Genomic DNA, 16,092 nt, shown 5'->3' with positions numbered 1-16,092 from the left:
TAATTTAATATGATAAAATGATAAAACACGTTTTATAGATTTTACTGAAGAATTAATATTGTCAAGTGATGTCATCTATATAAATAATATATCATCGTACTTTTTAATTTTTTATTTTTTTTCAATTCCTTCTTTTCTTACCTTTTAATTCCTTCTTTTTTTACTTTTTAATTCTTTTTTTTTTACTATAATTCTCTCATTATATACAAAATTTTAATCGGTGTTTACCGAAGGATATATCAGCAATCTATCGACATCACCCACTCATAATTTTGTTGTACAACATGTAGTTAACTTTGTAGTTCTTATCTTTCGTTATCTGTTGGACTTGTTTTCCCATCTCCATCTGTAATGCATATGTTTTGTTTTTGGTAGCACACCGTCTGCGCATGTTGAAACATGTAATGTGAAAGGAGGAAATCAAAAGAGAACAAAGCAACAATTTTAACTCAACTTCCGTGTTGACTCTCTAAGCATTTTTATTATTATTATTGTTGTTGTTTTTTTTTTCTTGCTAAACTTTTCTAATATAAGAGTGAGAATAACAAGGCATAATGCAAAACATAAGATGTTCTCCAATCACACCACAGACATGTATGTATCTGCAATCCTATAGATAAATTCTGCAGCATTTTACAGATACTATGCTGTTATTGTGCCAAATGACGATGTGCTTTCCAATGTTTTTGGTGCATATATTGTTGCTGAGGTTCTTGGAAGCTTGATGCTGCAGGTTCACTGACTGCATAAATTACCCATTGCGCAAGAACCTAGGGCTCCCAAAACGAAATGCCTCGCTCTCTCACAACTTTTCTCGTTTCAGCTTGTCGGATAAAATTTCTTTCATGACTTCTCTTAGGAATGCCTCTGGTTTGCTCGCGTGACTGACTGCAATCCAATTGATTGCTTCTTAATTCTGTGGTCTGACATTGATTGCTTCTTGATTCTGTGGTCTGACCCTCTGCTATTTGCTTATTAGACAACCAGGTCTGAAGCATTTCATCTATCTTTGGTTCGGGTAATAACTGCTTTTCCTTCATTTCTGTGTAATATTTGTGGGCTGCATCCAACTCACCATTCAAGAAGAGACCATGAATAAGCACAATATATGAGCTACGATCAGGACTGATTCCATTCTCACTCATTTCATCCCACAACTTAAAGACATTCTCTAGCTGACGCCACCGGCAAAATTTCCTAATTAACATTATGTAGGTATCATTAATTGGTTGACACCCCATCTTTCTCATCTTCTCCAAGAGAGCAAACACTTCTTCCCCTGTCCTTAAAATGCGTAAGAAAGCATGGTAAGTGCGTATGGTTGGAGATATGCAGCGCTTTAACATGTCATCAAATGCCCCTTTAGCCTCTTCTACTTTCCTTGCCCTGCATAAAGGTTTAATTAGTGAATTATATGTGACAATGTTAGGAGCAACACCCTTCTCCTCCATTGTTCTCATGAGGTTGAAAGCTTCATTCACAAGCCTACCCTTCGCAAGAGCATGGATGACCGCATTATAAACTTTCCTATCTGGTTCAATCCCAATTTTCTTCATCTGTTTGTAGAGCCTGAGCACTCTATAAAGACTACCAGCCTTTGAATAGCAAGACATCATACTAGCATACGACACAACATCAAATCGAATTCCCCTCTTGCTCATCTCCCTCCACACTCGCTCTGATTCACGAGGACTACCAATCAAATTACACCAACCATTCAGCACAATGTTAAAACTCTTCGTGTTAAGCGGAAATACAGCTTTATTGCAATACATCAACTGCTCAGCATCTTGCACATTCTTATACCGACAAAGAGCTGACAAAAGACTCTGAAACTCCTCAATCCCCATATCAAATTTAAATCTTTTGTAGGCATAAAATGTGTTTATAGCCCGACCAACATCGTGCACCGCACAGTATTTCCTAATCATGATCAACAAAGTCTGTGGAGTCACCAGTGATACACCGGTCTTAACTCCTCTCATCTCATCAATCAACACCCACGCTGTATCAAACTTTCGCATTTTACCAAGAATAGAAATCATGGAATGATATTCACGTACAGAATGAGCATAACCTGGCTGCCTAGCTGCCCACAAGAAGAAAGTAAACGCCGCCTCCCAATCATTTCGTACCCTAGAAAGCACCTCCAAGACCAATTCTTGTGAGACCTTAATCCCACATTGCTCAATCTTGCTCTTCATTTCCACACGATTGTCACACGATTCTTGTAATATATTCACAATGGTCTTCGCATCCTGAAAAAGACCATCGTCGCTTAAATTCAACCCTCTAACATCGTCGTCGTCGTCGTCATTTTCCATTTCACTGCCATTATCGTCATTATCACTAGAGCATTCTTCTGGCTCGTTGAGATGCTTTGGGGTGATTGGGGTTTCAAGACTTGAAGTGGAGAAAGAAGAGAAAGCAGTTGAAAATTTCGAACTCAGTGGCCTCTCAACGGTTAGATTTGCAAAGTGGGTTGGTTCAAAATGTGAAAAAATCAAATGGGTTCGAGCTAGAATTACAAATCTCGACAGGTTACATCTTATGGTTCTGATTCCTTGCATTCTACAGGTGGACAGAACTTGTTCAAACGGAACACAAACTGGTTGTGAAAATGACTGAATGAACTAAACGGAGAGCTCTAGCTATAAAGAGAAGTCAATGAATAGAAAGTGGCACCTGTATTTAAATGTAAGCTCTGAGTTTCAAGATTTTGACGGATATTTGCTTTGCTTGGTGCGGCAGAGAGTGGCAAAATGCATGTTGGAGCCGCCATTTATGTATGCGCTTTACTGGGATAAGGGGCTAAGCTGGTACTAGTACTGGTAGAAAGGAAATTACTGTACATAAAACCTGGGAGGCAGTCGTAAAGCAGGTCTCCCAAGTGGCTATGCGTGATTGGGTTCAGGGAGAGGAACAAAATGGGGAAACCGCGTGGTAAATTACAGTTTGGTCTATGTAGTTTAGTTTTAATTCTTCTTGGTCTCTATATTTTATTTTCTTACCATCACCTATGATGATGTCTTGTAAGAATTAGAATTTCACGAGTTTCTGATTTTGCATTTCCACCACAAAATTTGATTTAATTACATTTTAACAATGTTTTTGTTTTTTTGGGACACTTTTGTTCTTTCCACAACATATTATTTTAGTAGAAAATTATTTGTATTCTTAGACAAATATGGCTTTGAGAAGATGAAAAACTCCTTTTTTTTTCAATTCACACTGCACGCATTTGGTATGTTTGATATGAGGTTAATATATATATATATATATATATGAAAAAAAAATTATCTTTTTCAATACTTATTGATTTGATTTAAGGTTCAGGTTTCAGATTTTAACTGAGTTACAAAATCATTCAGGTCAATTTGTATTTTTAATTAAAATGATGTTGTTTAGTAAAAAAAATAAAAATTAATAAATTATAATCGAGTTTTAACTAAGTCTTGCCGAGTTAACCAAATTATCAGGTCAACCACGTCACCCTAATTTTTTTATTTTTTCTTAAATTCAACCTAATTTATAAACCTGCACACCAGGCCGGATTTCAAAAGGTAACATGTGTTCGCCTCTTAATAAACAAAAAGAAATAAATTCAACTTGGACACGCAAGCCTATACACCTGAGTGTTTTTAGGCCTAGTCATGTTGAGCTATCCAGGTCAAGTCTACGTGCACTTGGGTCTTTTATCCAGAATGGGGCTTTGTGAGCTTTGAAGTAAGCCGCTCTAATGGTGGGAAGCTACTCCCTGTTTCTTCCCATCCAAAAAGCGCTTGTCGTTTCATAAGAAACTCGTCTCTAATGCCTGCAGTACTATACAACATTATACAAATAGGTCAAGACTTGAGCAGTTGAGCCTCAGGTAAATCGGAAATAATAATATAAAAATCTAATTCGTTGCTAAGAGCTAGAACGTAAAGGAAGATGGTTTGCCTTACACCATCGTTCAATTCTGAGAGGAAAAAGAAAACCAGGACGAAAAATGAAGGGCAGGCAATCAAAATGAACTAATCTAATTGAATCATTCGCTCAATGTTAATAAAACACTATGTAAGGTGATTATAAATGATGACAAATGGAGCTTTTCTTTTCATTATTCCCAATCTATAGCCAAAAAATCCAATTTCCATTCCCACTCTGTACGGACTCCTGAAGCAATACGGATCCTGCTAAATTCTCTGCTTAAGAAAATGTTGCTTCTCAGGAATCGCCGCTGAATCATGCACTTTGGTGACCAAGCTGATAGTGCAATTTGGAGTTATGCTGGTGATGACACAGCCTCTATGGCACTGCCCAGTGGCCATGCAGCTTCCACAAGAGAAGTACGGTACTCAACCTTCTTCACCAACGTCATATCTTGCCATGGATCCAAAGCTATAGGCAAAGAATGACCAGAGAACAAGAGAAGATCATCTTAGCATAAGCTCTCAGGTGCAAAAGTTAGTGGGAACTTTGACAACTCGCTCAAGTGCAAAGGACTTACCAAATCCATCTACAAGTAATGTATACTGATAGACAAGATCCATGCATATGTATGGAAGATCATTATCGTCCACACTTGAGTATATGGATTTAGCATTCTCTAGTTTAGTTTCACAAGCACGCTTCGCTGCATTCTCAAAATCAGAAGGTTGAACTTTGGCAGCTGGTACAGTTGAATCAACAAAACCAGCCTATAAATGTAAATAATCTAGTTAGCACGCTAAATTTGCAAAGGAGACGTTGTAACCCATAATGAATTTCACAAGAAACCTAAGGATGATTAGCACCTGAGCAGCTCTGTCAAAGAAAAATGATGCAACAAACATGTTCTTTTGTCCATCACCGCCTCCACCATTCCATATTCCACCAAATGTACATTTCATGTGTGTACAAGTTGATTCTTTAACTTTGAGAGCATTAAGAGCTAATCTCCTGCACTCTTCCATGTTTGAACCAGATGGAGAAGCCGATGCTTTATGGTCTTTCCCCCCATTCTTGTATACCCCTGTTTCGAAGACCAGCAAATGAAAGGATATTTATTAGTCCATTTGCTCATCTGAACACCATATATGCAAGATGATGTTGTTATTTAAACTATAACCACAGCTAATTATAATACTTTTAAGAGATATGCTGAATGAAACTCAATTGCTAAAGCAAAAGTTCACAATCTAAAACAAGCAATTTAGAGGGAAAACAGTTGTTAGTGTATTTGAAAATTTAAATCATAAAAGACACCACACATTATTACAATTATCATTCCACTTTTCCACTGATAACAATAGAGAAAGGAATAATTGAGAGAAAATTTGATGATAAAGAGCATGTCCATTGCATGTGCCCCACATCTAATGGTATCATGTCTCGTTCATCAAGTTGCATGTTGGCCAAATTCTTAATTATATACTTTGTTAAACGGTTGGCATTGAACATAGAAAACTAACATTCTAACTAATGTCTTCTAATCATACACAATTTATTCATCTTCTGAAAAGCAAATTGTGCAGCAACAAATTATTTACATGAAATTTAATTCCTCTAATCACAAAAGAAGATGAATCAACATGATAAAATGAAAAGCAAAACTCATTACGCCTCTTACAAATTAAGTGATTCATTACCATCATAACCAGCCAGGATACACGGATTGGTAGAGTCCTCTGAAGTATCCAACATTTCTGCCCGAGCTGCTAGTAAACCATAGTTTAAATAGCTGCACGTGAAAGATGCCAAAGTCAAATTATGAACGTACCTTGTCTCCACAGTACAGCTAATAACTGTACCAAAATTCTTTTTGTACATAAGAAAATTCTAAGACAGCCTGATAAAACGCAAAAGCTACAGCTACTGATGAACCCAACCTGTGAACATAGAGGTAATATTTGGTTCCCATCAAAAACATTTCCTTCACATATGTATCCTCTCCATCAGATAACCTTGGTGCCTTTGCAGCATCCGTCTCAGAGATAGCATATGCCATTTGAACAGATCCACCACCAAGATCTACTACTCCAACTGTGTTTGAATATTTCTTGCCTAAATTTCCTAAGAGGTAGTTTATTGTCACCTGCAAAATGCAGGCCAGATAAAGTAAGAAAAGACCGAACAATAATATTATGGACAGAATACAGGAAAAAGACCTCATCTTTGATTCAAGATGTTACGTGTTATGACCTTCTAAATGCAATAAAATAATACATCGGCACCTTGTTTCAAGGAATTCCCCTTGTCTTATCTCAAAAACTGTGGTCAGTGATGATATACGATCATAATATCAGCAAGTGAAGCTTACTAGAGGAGAAACACAAACACACCATAGGGCTATGACAAAAGTCAATGCAGAGGTACTATGATGTAAAAACTGCTCATACAACTGATATCCAGTGCTTTTTAGCACATGAAAAGGGGTAGCGAGAAATAGAAAAAAAAAGCAGGAGAAACTAGTGCAAGGGAACACCAAATATAATCAGTTACGTGTTAGTAGCTTGCACTTTAGTGATTCACTTATGTTAGTAAGAAAACCATGCATGAAGACTGATATTTTCATCTGAATTCAAGAGAAGCCTTTCCAAATGGAACTAGCCTTCTCCATAGCAGGAACAGCACTTCTAGCCAATTTGATGTGCCCAATAAAAATTTGGCAGGGCTATTCTTTGTTATGTCCAATGTATGAAACTACTGATTAGCTAGTTCTAAGGTAGCAATTCTCACACCGTTTTATTGAATTCAACTTAATATGGGGACACCACACAGTTTTTCATACTTGTATTAAAATAGCATACTGTTAAACCCTACTCATAATTCTCTAGTCATTACAATCACCAGCATTTTGTTATGGAAAAAAAAGGTTTGAAAACTAGCATCTAACTAACTTCACAAGTAAAAACATGATGTGTGTATAAAAGTCAATGAAACTAACCCACTGATAAGAACCTTCTTGAGAGCCGTCCAAAACAGTGACCCCATTTGCCTCAGATTTAAGGGTGCTTGTATCTCTCAGGAGATCCCTGACCTTCAAACATGGAGTTCAAAAGGCTATAAGTATGCAATATCATGGCAAATCATGAGAATATAGACTATGAAACAACGACTTACCGCTTGCAAAATTCTATCAGATGCATCCATTCCCAATGCCCTCAAACCAGCAGTAGCCTGCGGAAACATTTACACAGTAATTAAGCAACCCCAGCTAATCTAAAGTTGAGTAGTATACATTGCATTGCATCATTTTATCATAAATTTATTTATTATGAGTTTCAACCAAATAAAAATGCAAACAAGAACCATCTGAATTTACCCACCCCAACTCTGACAGGTGTTTTTGGTCGGAGCTCTTTAGGCACGGAACTTTCAGCTTTATGAAGCAGGGAAACAAGGGAGTTGGCTGCTTCTCGTGGGTTGTTTGCATAAGCACTCAAACCTGGTTTAAGCTATATAACAAAAACAAAATCAGAAACAAATATTGTATAACAAAACAGTATGAAACAGACAGCTCAAAACCCCTCTTTTAGCATTTTAAAACCACTAATTTTGATTTCTCCAAAATTCACCAAGCAACTTCAACCTAAGAGATTAAAATAAAAGAAAAGGTGAAAAAGAATATAGAAGAACATTGCGAAGTAAAATGGCATCACACCCAATACATTCCTGGCATCAGATCTGATACTTTTTGCCACTCTTCTCACTCTTAAACCTCAAAATTGGTTCGAATTCCAATTCCACTAGCAAAATACATACTCACCTCCACTAAAAACAACAACAACAACAAACTCTTTTACTATCAGTAAAAACCAAAGCTACTGTTTTCATTTCCATTTCGATGTCTCTTCCAACTGGAAACTAACTCTGAAACTCTAACAACTTGTTTGGAACCAATTCAACGCTAGAATTGACTTCAACTATTTAAATAGATAATGATTTAATTTTCTAATTGATTTTTTTTTTGGAATAGGTTTTCCAACTTGAGTTAACGAAAATACATCATTTACCCAACTTGCCCTCATTCCTAAAAAAACTTATTCCAGGCATATGCGCGCGCCTGTGGGGGGGGGGGGGTGGTTTAGGGGGATTAATGGTTCAATTCCGAAGCGAATCACACCCGGTGTGATTTGCATATCGATAAAAATCTCTAATTTTAATTTTAATTGGTCGTAGAATTCATTTGTGTTGCTTAAAGCTTTACAAACACTAGCATTGGTAAATGGTGTTGAAATGATTTCATTTCTACTCAAAACTTCAGTTTCCAAACAGCCTGTAAATCAATATTAACTAATTCTCTCATTTCCAATCTAAATCCAATTTCCTCTCCCACCATCATATAATTTCCACAGATTCAATTTTTCTACACTAATCAACCAATTGCACATATAAAATAACAACAATCCCTCACTCAAATTCAAACTTGTTAAAAAAATAACAACAACAATTCACATTGTATTAATTAATTAATTAATTATGAATGATAAATAAGTAGGCATTAGTGATAAATACCTGCAAGAAAAGCTCGAGTTCTTTACCGATAGGAACAAGATCCAAATTCTGATCAAAACAGTAAACATGAACTCTACTCCCTGAGCTGCCGGCATCAAAAATAACCGCATAACTCCTCGAATCCGTACCAAAATTCGGCGACATCTTTCGAATCACTCCGCCATACTCGTAGTCTTCACGACTTGGCATCACGAACAGCACAAAAGCAATCAACAGCACCGGGATCGAAATCACAAGCAACACTCCCTTGCACTTCTTGATCTTATCGCTTAATGACTCGTGTCGCAAACCAGGTCGTTTCATTGTAGACGACTTACTATCGGAGTTGGTAGGGGACGTGGTGGTGGTGCCGGCTTCGAGGAAGAGTTCGGCGGAGGAGGGAGTGCGGTAACGGATCTGGCCGTTAGTGGAGGTGGAGGTGGAGGTGGCCACTGGGGGTGGTGGTGGTGGCGGCTTTAATGTCAAGGAATGCGCTGGTTCCTGTGATGGATCCAGCTCTCCTAATTTGTTATTGATATTTTTAAGAGGGAGAGAGAGGAAATGAAAAAAACGTAAATGTTTTTCGAAAATGGCAAGTCGGAGAGAGAGGGGGAGTTGAAGATGGTACTGTGGAAGTTTTGTTTTTTTTTTTTTTTCAGTTTTTCTCTGAAGCGTAAAATACAAGGAAGAGATGTAATTCACAGAGATTTGGAAAGGGGAGGACATGACATTTTATAGTTTTTTTTTTTCTTTGACAAACGCAGACCGTGGATTTCTTTTCTTTTCTTTGTAGAATAGTAATTGTACTTCAAATTTGAATTAGTGTTAATTAAAGAGGTGGTGTGAAATTAGTGTAAAGTGCAATTTTTTTTTTTTATATAGATTTGTGTATAGTTTAAATAAAGCGGTTTTATACGATTAATTTCTTTGAATCAAAGGAATGTACATCAATCAATAAATAAAACTTATTTAAAAAGTATATATGTTACTAACATATTTTAAAAAATAAATCAGAATAAAGTATAAAGTATAATTTTTATCAATAAAATGCTAAAAATTAAAGAAATTTAATAAAAAAATTAAAGGACTTTAAAAAAACACTTACAAATAATAAAATCAATTTTTTTCAAGTTTGATATCAACTCAATGTTATGATACTTGTTTTAAGACCGTGATAACTATATAGATACCAAATCAAAACAAATTATAAATCTCAATTTTCAATCTGCTCAATGTTGAATAATAAAAATAAAAAAAAATATTTTAAAAAATTAAAGGAAAAAAATAGAACACATATAAACAATAAAACTGAACCTTTTTCATAAAATCGAGTATCAACCCAATATTAGAATATTTTCTTGAGATCACAATAACTTTATAAAAACAATTGAAATAAATCATGAAACTTAATTCCTGATTAATTTTATTTACAAAATTGAACATCAATACACTGTTGGGAGTTTTTTTAAGACCATGCTAACCTTATATAAAGCAAATTGAAATTAATTGTGAAACTCAATTTATAAAATTAAATCATGGAGAATTGATCCAATGTGATCCGGTCAACCTGACGAGTTCAAAAATAACCTGAATGACCGGTAAAAACATGATTGTCTAAAAACGTTTAAGATGAAATCTTTTTTTTAATAGTGAGATGATATTTTTTTAAATATCAAGATAGTAACATACTGAATTGACCCAGATTGACCTAAGTACATCTGTCAAATCCATGACCTGGGTTAACTTGTCAAACTCGTAATCCAAATTATGAAATCAAAATAACACAATAGAAAGTAAATAAAAAAAACTTACAAAGCCTAATTTCAAAGCATTCCAATGTTAAAAAATAAAATTTTAAAAAAAATCAATTAAAAAAGAATAGAAAAACGACTTGAATTAACACAATAAGTCCACGACTAAAGTCAAAAGACTATGATAATACCATAAAAAAATTAAAAACAATATTATGAAGCATGATTTTCAACAATTCAAATATTAAAAAAATAAAGTTAGAAAAAAACAAAGAAAAATCATAACACTATTAATGAATAGTAGCCTTAGAGCCCGCGCTTTGCCGCGAGACCATGCTATTTTTTTGTGAAAAAAATGATATTCAGGTGTCAAAATGAGATTAAAAAAATGACATAAAAAAGAATCATGACAAACTTATAACCCGATGATTAGGGCTGAGCCAACCCTGACTTAGATTATAAGATTCAAATAACTCGATAAAAAATAAAAAAGATTAAAAATCTTTTTTTTAAGAAAATCATGTTAACTTTTCAAACTTGTGACCCAAGTCATTATATCTGAAGCACCTAATCTATAAAAACCATGAAGTCCAATTCTCAATTAATCAAATGTTGAAGGATGAAATTGAAAAAAAAATAATAATTATACAAAAGTTTTTTTAAAAAATAGCAAATAAAAGAATGAGGATCAAAATTAAAATACAAAATAAACTTTATATTTAATTGAACGGTGAAATTAAAAAAAAATCAATTTAGTAAAAAGACAAAAAAATAACAAGAATAAAGATCAAAATTGACATAAAAAAATAAAAACAATGCTGTAATTAAAAGATGAAATTGAAAATAATAATAACTTTTGTAAAAGGGAAAAAAAAGAATTAAAAATCAAAACAATAAGAATCAAATTAAAAAACATAATACTATCAATTTAAATTAAAGGATGAAATTAAAAACTACTAAAACTTTTACAGAAGAACTACAAAAAAATTAGAAATCTAAAGATTGAGGATCATTTTGGAGAATATAATATTTGTAAATTAGAATTGAAGAATGAAATTTTAAAAAAATAAAACTTTTACAAAAAGATCAAAGCCAAAAATTTATAAATTAAAAGAATAGGAACAATTAAAATGCCAACAACCAAGAAAGTCAATGCGGGAGGAGAGAAAAAAAAGAAGGGGAAGGAGGAGGGGAAGGGGGGAGAAAAGGCCTACTAGCCCCAAAATAAACCACAAACAGATACATGACGTACAAATAGAAAACGTACAGAATAATGCTTCTAACGACATGACAGAAAGACATTTCTAGATGTCGGGACGTGCCGTACGTGTCGTTTAAAAGGGCGAGGACGTCTCCCACGCACCCACCTTTTTGTTTTTTTAGCAAAATACAAAATTATTCATGAACTGACTTTGTAATTATATATATAAAAAACCAATATGAAAAGCTAAAAACACCCATTGAACTTAGGCTTAATTTTTTTTTTATTTTAAGGGTATTTTTATTGTTTCACTGTGTATTTTAATTATTTACTATTTTTTATATTTGTGCAAATACCAAAGTGCTCCTCAACTTAAATTATAATAACAAAAAAACCATTATAAAAATAAAAAAATAATTCTTGATACCAGGTTTAATTTTTTATGTTTTCAAGGGTACTTATGTTGTTTTATCATGCAAGATGAAAAAATATTTATTTATTTCTGCTTTATTTGAGAATGACAAAACCATGTGAAAAACTTCAATGTTCTTAAAAGCATATATTAAGTTTTTAGGATAGAGAATTAAAAACACCATTACACTATTTCAGTCAACAATTTATTTTGAATATGCATCTACACTGATTTCCCAAGGTAGTTTCTTTTAATATTGTTATGTGAAAACGTAAACAATGAATTCACCTCCTAAAAGTGAAATATGTTTAGTTTTACATTTAAAAAACAAATTAATAATAAGTTCTATGAAAATATTTAAAAATCAATAAATTCATTTTTATAATTTATTTTTTAATATATTTTTTATTTAATTAATTATGCCATCTATATTAAGAAATAACAATTAATTATTTTTTCTTTTCATTTTCATTTTTTTAAATGTCTATTATTTCTCACCTATAAAATATATTTTAATGGAGATATTATTTTTGTAAATCGTCATTATGTTTTAAAATGAAATTATTATAATAAAAGCTAAAATATAATTCTATATACTAGTAATTTTAATTATCATTAGCATATATTAGTAATTTTAATTATCAAAAACATAATGAGATGCTCTAAACCTTTTCTACGAATCAGAACAACTCAAAAGAATTAAAAATCATGAAAAAAAAAAACATAAACAATGTTTTAGGCAAAAAAAAAAAAAAAAGTACAATTTTATTAATTCCTTGAAAGAATAGAAAGTAAAGAAAAAGGTTAAAATCTTTTCACCCGAAATCTGGCCATGTAATTTTTTTATGCTATCCGAACCAAGAGCTCTTCCACAAGGAGTGAATTCTGCACAGAAACGGCAAGAACAACACCACGACTTGGTCCAGGTCGTTGCAATCCAACTTAAAATAATCTTCCCTACCAATATCAAATTCCAAGATTGACAATGGCAAGAAGAAATGGCCAAAAATGGCTTATCATGACTGATCAAATGAAATGGTAAGAGTTTTTACAGTAATCGACACCTCTCGACTTATCAAGCAATTCAAAACAAGAATGAGCTGAGCTCATGAGCTATGTCATTTTAGGTTTTCTTCTGTTTTGGTGCTGGCGGAGGGAAGACGACGCGGAACACCCAGGCAGCCAATATCGCTCCTATGAAGGGGCAGATCCAATAAACATACAACTGCTCCCATGTGTTGTGCCATTTGTTTACATATGCCCACCCAAAGGCCTGTGGAGGAGACCAGTAAGGGATAAATTAATACGATACACAGACTCGTCGTGCAGGTATTACGCCTCCATGGTTATGCAAGCAGGAAGACGATAAACATATATACGAGAAAAATAAACCACTCGTTAAAAAAGAAAGAAAGAAAGATGAATATGCTAGAAACAAGATTCTAAAAGCCCTCAGTTCCCATCCTGCAAAGAAATCTGCTGTTCTAACCTCGTGAAATAACAAAAACAAGATGCTAGATATTCCCTCTCTAAAAAGATAATCTCGTAAGCATACGACAAAGTGACTAATGCCGCATCCTCGAATTTCCTCAATAGACTAATCTGCATATCAGCAAGTGTGAACATGTTGCCGAATTTCTCTCAAACTACTCTTATTACCTATCATCTATCCTGACAATATATACCAAAGAAAACTACCGACTTCTATATTTTCTATCCATTCTGATCTGTACTTCACACCCCTCCCCACATGGCGAGCTTCAGCTCTCCCCTGTTTCCACCTGTCTCCATTGGTAGCAATAATAGTTTAATACGGGTAATATCATCCACAATATTGTTGATTTCTGCTCTAACTATTGACACTCACTGCATCTCCGCCTGCTATCACATCTCATGCCTCCAAAGTACTTCCTATCAGAAATCAAAAGCTATTTTTCTATAAAAAAGGAAGGATGCCTCTAACCTTCCCTATCTTATATTCACTACCCTCAATTACACATGTTTACATGCCATAACATAGAGAGAGAAGAATCAGCCTAGTCAAGTTCTAGATTTACTCTCTAAAAGTCACAAATTCGAGTTTCATAAACTTCAAGGCTACTAGAGACTTATATGATAATTAATTTCAGGGCTAATGAGATTAACCAAGATTAGTCGAGTTGCGCACAAGTTGACCAAAAATACAAGTTAAAAAAAAAAGAAAAATAGAGGAAAGAGCCTGGACAGTACAAGACCTTGTCTCAATATGAGCCAGGTACTTGGTTTCCTAAGTAAGGCAATGTCAGAGAGAGGCCTTCGGAGTACAATTCATGAAATAAAAACATCATTAATTTCTGTTGTTACATGGAGATTTACAATTTGAGTCATGCAAGAAATGTTTAGGAACTTGTGCTTTAAAATCTGAACTACGAGCACGAAAAGATAGGCTGTGACATAATTTGCAAGATTCATAAGCACTACACATATCTTCTAGAAGAAAAGGTGACCTAAATTAGAAGGCAAAGAAAGATGAGATACTCACAAATGCAGGATTCATGGAAGGACCGGTATAAGTAGAACCTGCGCTGACCAATGTTACAGTCACAGTGGCAAGAAACCATGCCTGCACCAGTGAGCTACGAGGGCCCTTAAGGATAATTACTAGAACCGCAAAAGTCATTAAAAAAGTCAAAACCCCCTCAGCAAGGCCTCCAGTTTGCAAGTCCACCTGCAAAGTAGGCCCCCCAAGCATGTGCTTGTACTGCAATGGCATCACCTCCAAGATAGCCAGTGAACCTCCCACAGACCCTGCTGCCTTTCATGGAGACATTCAATTGTTAATATTTTGACAATTACTATTCAATCCTGCTTCGTAATAGCTTTGGCATGATTAATTTGGTCATTTCCTTGGACAGAAAGGCTGTCAATTTTCTTTGGAAAGCAAGTCATGGTTGTTCCTTTCAAAACTACGTTTCTTCCTTTTGGAAGATGGATCGTTGTGGATCAACGTTCTTCCTTCAGAAAATTGAAGACACACAGGCAACATTTACCAAACATTGTGCTTGTTATCAAGAAAGGTGATTAGATAACTTGAAAGGTTCAAGAAAACTTAGGAAAGAAACATAAAAACAAAAGGGGAAGAAAAGGAGGGACCCTAGGAAAGTGAGATCCACTCAAATTCCATTATCTTGCTTTACAAAGAAAACAAAACAAAACAAAAAAGTTAAGGACTTGAATAAAAAAATATAAATCTTTAAAGTTGACCCTAATCAAAATTAGAAGCAACCAAACACAAAGAAATCAAATACCAGCAAAAGAAGAAGAAGAAATGATCAACAAAAGAAAGACATGAATGCAATGATCAAGTATAATTCAGGTCAATTCAACCATGTTTGAAATGCTAATGATCTGTATACCTGAGCAGGAAATCTGAGGGCCATGGAGAAGAGACTATCTCCACCAACCCCGGCAGCATAAAAAGAAGCAGTACCAGTTGGATTAAAAGTGGCACCACCTAAGAATTCACCAAGAAAGTTAAACAAGAAAACAAAGGCGAAGATAAGAGAAGCATTAGCAAGCACAGGAGCCCAGACAAGGGTTTGAAGGCCAAGAGCAGTAACTATCACGTTTGTAAACAAACCAAACATGGAAGACACAAACACCCACATGAAAGTGAACACTGCATCCCCAATAGCTGCCTTCACTGCCCCCATGACTGATCACAACAGCTTTTTGTTTCTGTTCTGATTCTTTTGATGATATCTACGAAAAGTACAGTTGCTGTCAGGTTCAGGTGGGGGTTGTCTTTTCTGTCTGGTCTGTGTCTACAACGATAGGAAAATTCAACAAATTTGGAAGTGGTGATTTACCTACCTAAGGAGAGGTGGTAGAGTGTTTTGTCGATAAATATAGCTGGGATTCCAAGTGTTTTACTGTTCACCAATATCTTTTCCAGATCTGTGGTGGCTGTATACATGGCGCCTCTTGTGTGGGTGGCATATTAGGACTTTATTTGATTGCTTCTAATATAATTTCTTCTTTTTCTTTGGAATGGATTTTTTTAATTCTATCTAAATTAGAGTAATGCTTCCTATAGTTTACGAAATTGTAGATCATATCCCAAGAGAGGATTTATCTATCAATTTTTAATTTTAACTTGCTATGGTAATATTGTTATTCAAAAGGGAATTTTAATACGAAAAAAAGAGGGGCATGGTTTTAATGATGGTATGGGAATAAATGGAAGCTGGGCCTGCATGGTTATTTTTCATCTATTTTTGAAATTTTCA

The 16,092-nt window shown here is 34.5% G+C and overlaps 3 protein-coding genes across 3 annotated transcripts; all 3 read right to left on the bottom strand.

Moving 5' to 3' along the window:
• Positions 1-461: 461 nt before the first annotated feature.
• On the bottom strand, positions 462-2,909 carry LOC7489646 (pentatricopeptide repeat-containing protein At5g15010, mitochondrial). Its single transcript, XM_002319104.4, has one exon. It carries the CDS (start codon positions 2,568-2,570, stop codon positions 771-773), a length of 1,800 nt encoding a protein of 599 aa, XP_002319140.4. The 5' UTR covers positions 2,571-2,909; the 3' UTR covers positions 462-770.
• Positions 2,910-3,860: 951 nt separating this feature from the next.
• Positions 3,861-9,157, bottom strand: LOC7489644 (apyrase 2). Its single transcript, XM_002319102.3, has 9 exons — positions 8,482-9,157; positions 7,293-7,421; positions 7,087-7,143; positions 6,911-7,003; positions 5,853-6,058; positions 5,613-5,704; positions 4,779-4,996; positions 4,493-4,682; positions 3,861-4,383 (listed from the first exon to the last, which is right to left on the bottom strand). The coding sequence occupies exons 1-9, from the start codon at positions 8,782-8,784 to the stop codon at positions 4,268-4,270; spliced, it is 1,404 nt and encodes a 467-aa protein (XP_002319138.3). The 5' UTR covers positions 8,785-9,157; the 3' UTR covers positions 3,861-4,267.
• A 3,653-nt stretch (positions 9,158-12,810) lies between these two features.
• LOC7474650 (aquaporin SIP1-2) lies at positions 12,811-15,800 on the bottom strand. Its single transcript, XM_052446227.1, has 3 exons — positions 15,220-15,800; positions 14,346-14,618; positions 12,811-13,097 (listed from the first exon to the last, which is right to left on the bottom strand). The coding sequence occupies exons 1-3, from the start codon at positions 15,514-15,516 to the stop codon at positions 12,948-12,950; spliced, it is 720 nt and encodes a 239-aa protein (XP_052302187.1). The 5' UTR covers positions 15,517-15,800; the 3' UTR covers positions 12,811-12,947.
• Positions 15,801-16,092: the final 292 nt, after the last annotated feature.

Source organism: Populus trichocarpa, chromosome 13, assembly GCF_000002775.5.
Source record: "Populus trichocarpa isolate Nisqually-1 chromosome 13, P.trichocarpa_v4.1, whole genome shotgun sequence".
Taxonomy (NCBI): Eukaryota; Viridiplantae; Streptophyta; class Magnoliopsida; order Malpighiales; family Salicaceae; genus Populus; species Populus trichocarpa.
This window is presented reverse-complemented; position numbering and strand designations above follow the sequence as displayed.

Bases quoted from the DNA above. Each gene is read 5' to 3' on its own strand.
- LOC7489646 (XM_002319104.4), bottom strand. From the start codon at position 2,570: ATGCAAGGAATCAGAACCATAAGATGTAACCTGTCGAGATTTGTAATT.
- LOC7474650 (XM_052446227.1), bottom strand. From the start codon at position 15,516: ATGGGGGCAGTGAAGGCAGCTATTGGGGATGCAGTGTTCACTTTCATG. The intron at 14,619-15,219 runs GTATACAGATCA...TCTCCATGAAAG, and splicing joins CCCTCAGATTTCCTGCTCAG to GCAGCAGGGTCTGTGGGAGG. The intron at 13,098-14,345 runs GTGAGTATCTCA...TCTCCTCCACAG, and splicing joins CTTCCATGAATCCTGCATTT to GCCTTTGGGTGGGCATATGT.
- LOC7489644 (XM_002319102.3), bottom strand. From the start codon at position 8,784: ATGAAACGACCTGGTTTGCGACACGAGTCATTAAGCGATAAGATCAAG. The intron at 7,144-7,292 runs GTGGGTAAATTC...ATGTTTCCGCAG, and splicing joins AAACACCTGTCAGAGTTGGG to GCTACTGCTGGTTTGAGGGC. The intron at 4,384-4,492 runs GTAAGTCCTTTG...CTTTGCCTATAG, and splicing joins ATTACTTGTAGATGGATTTG to CTTTGGATCCATGGCAAGAT.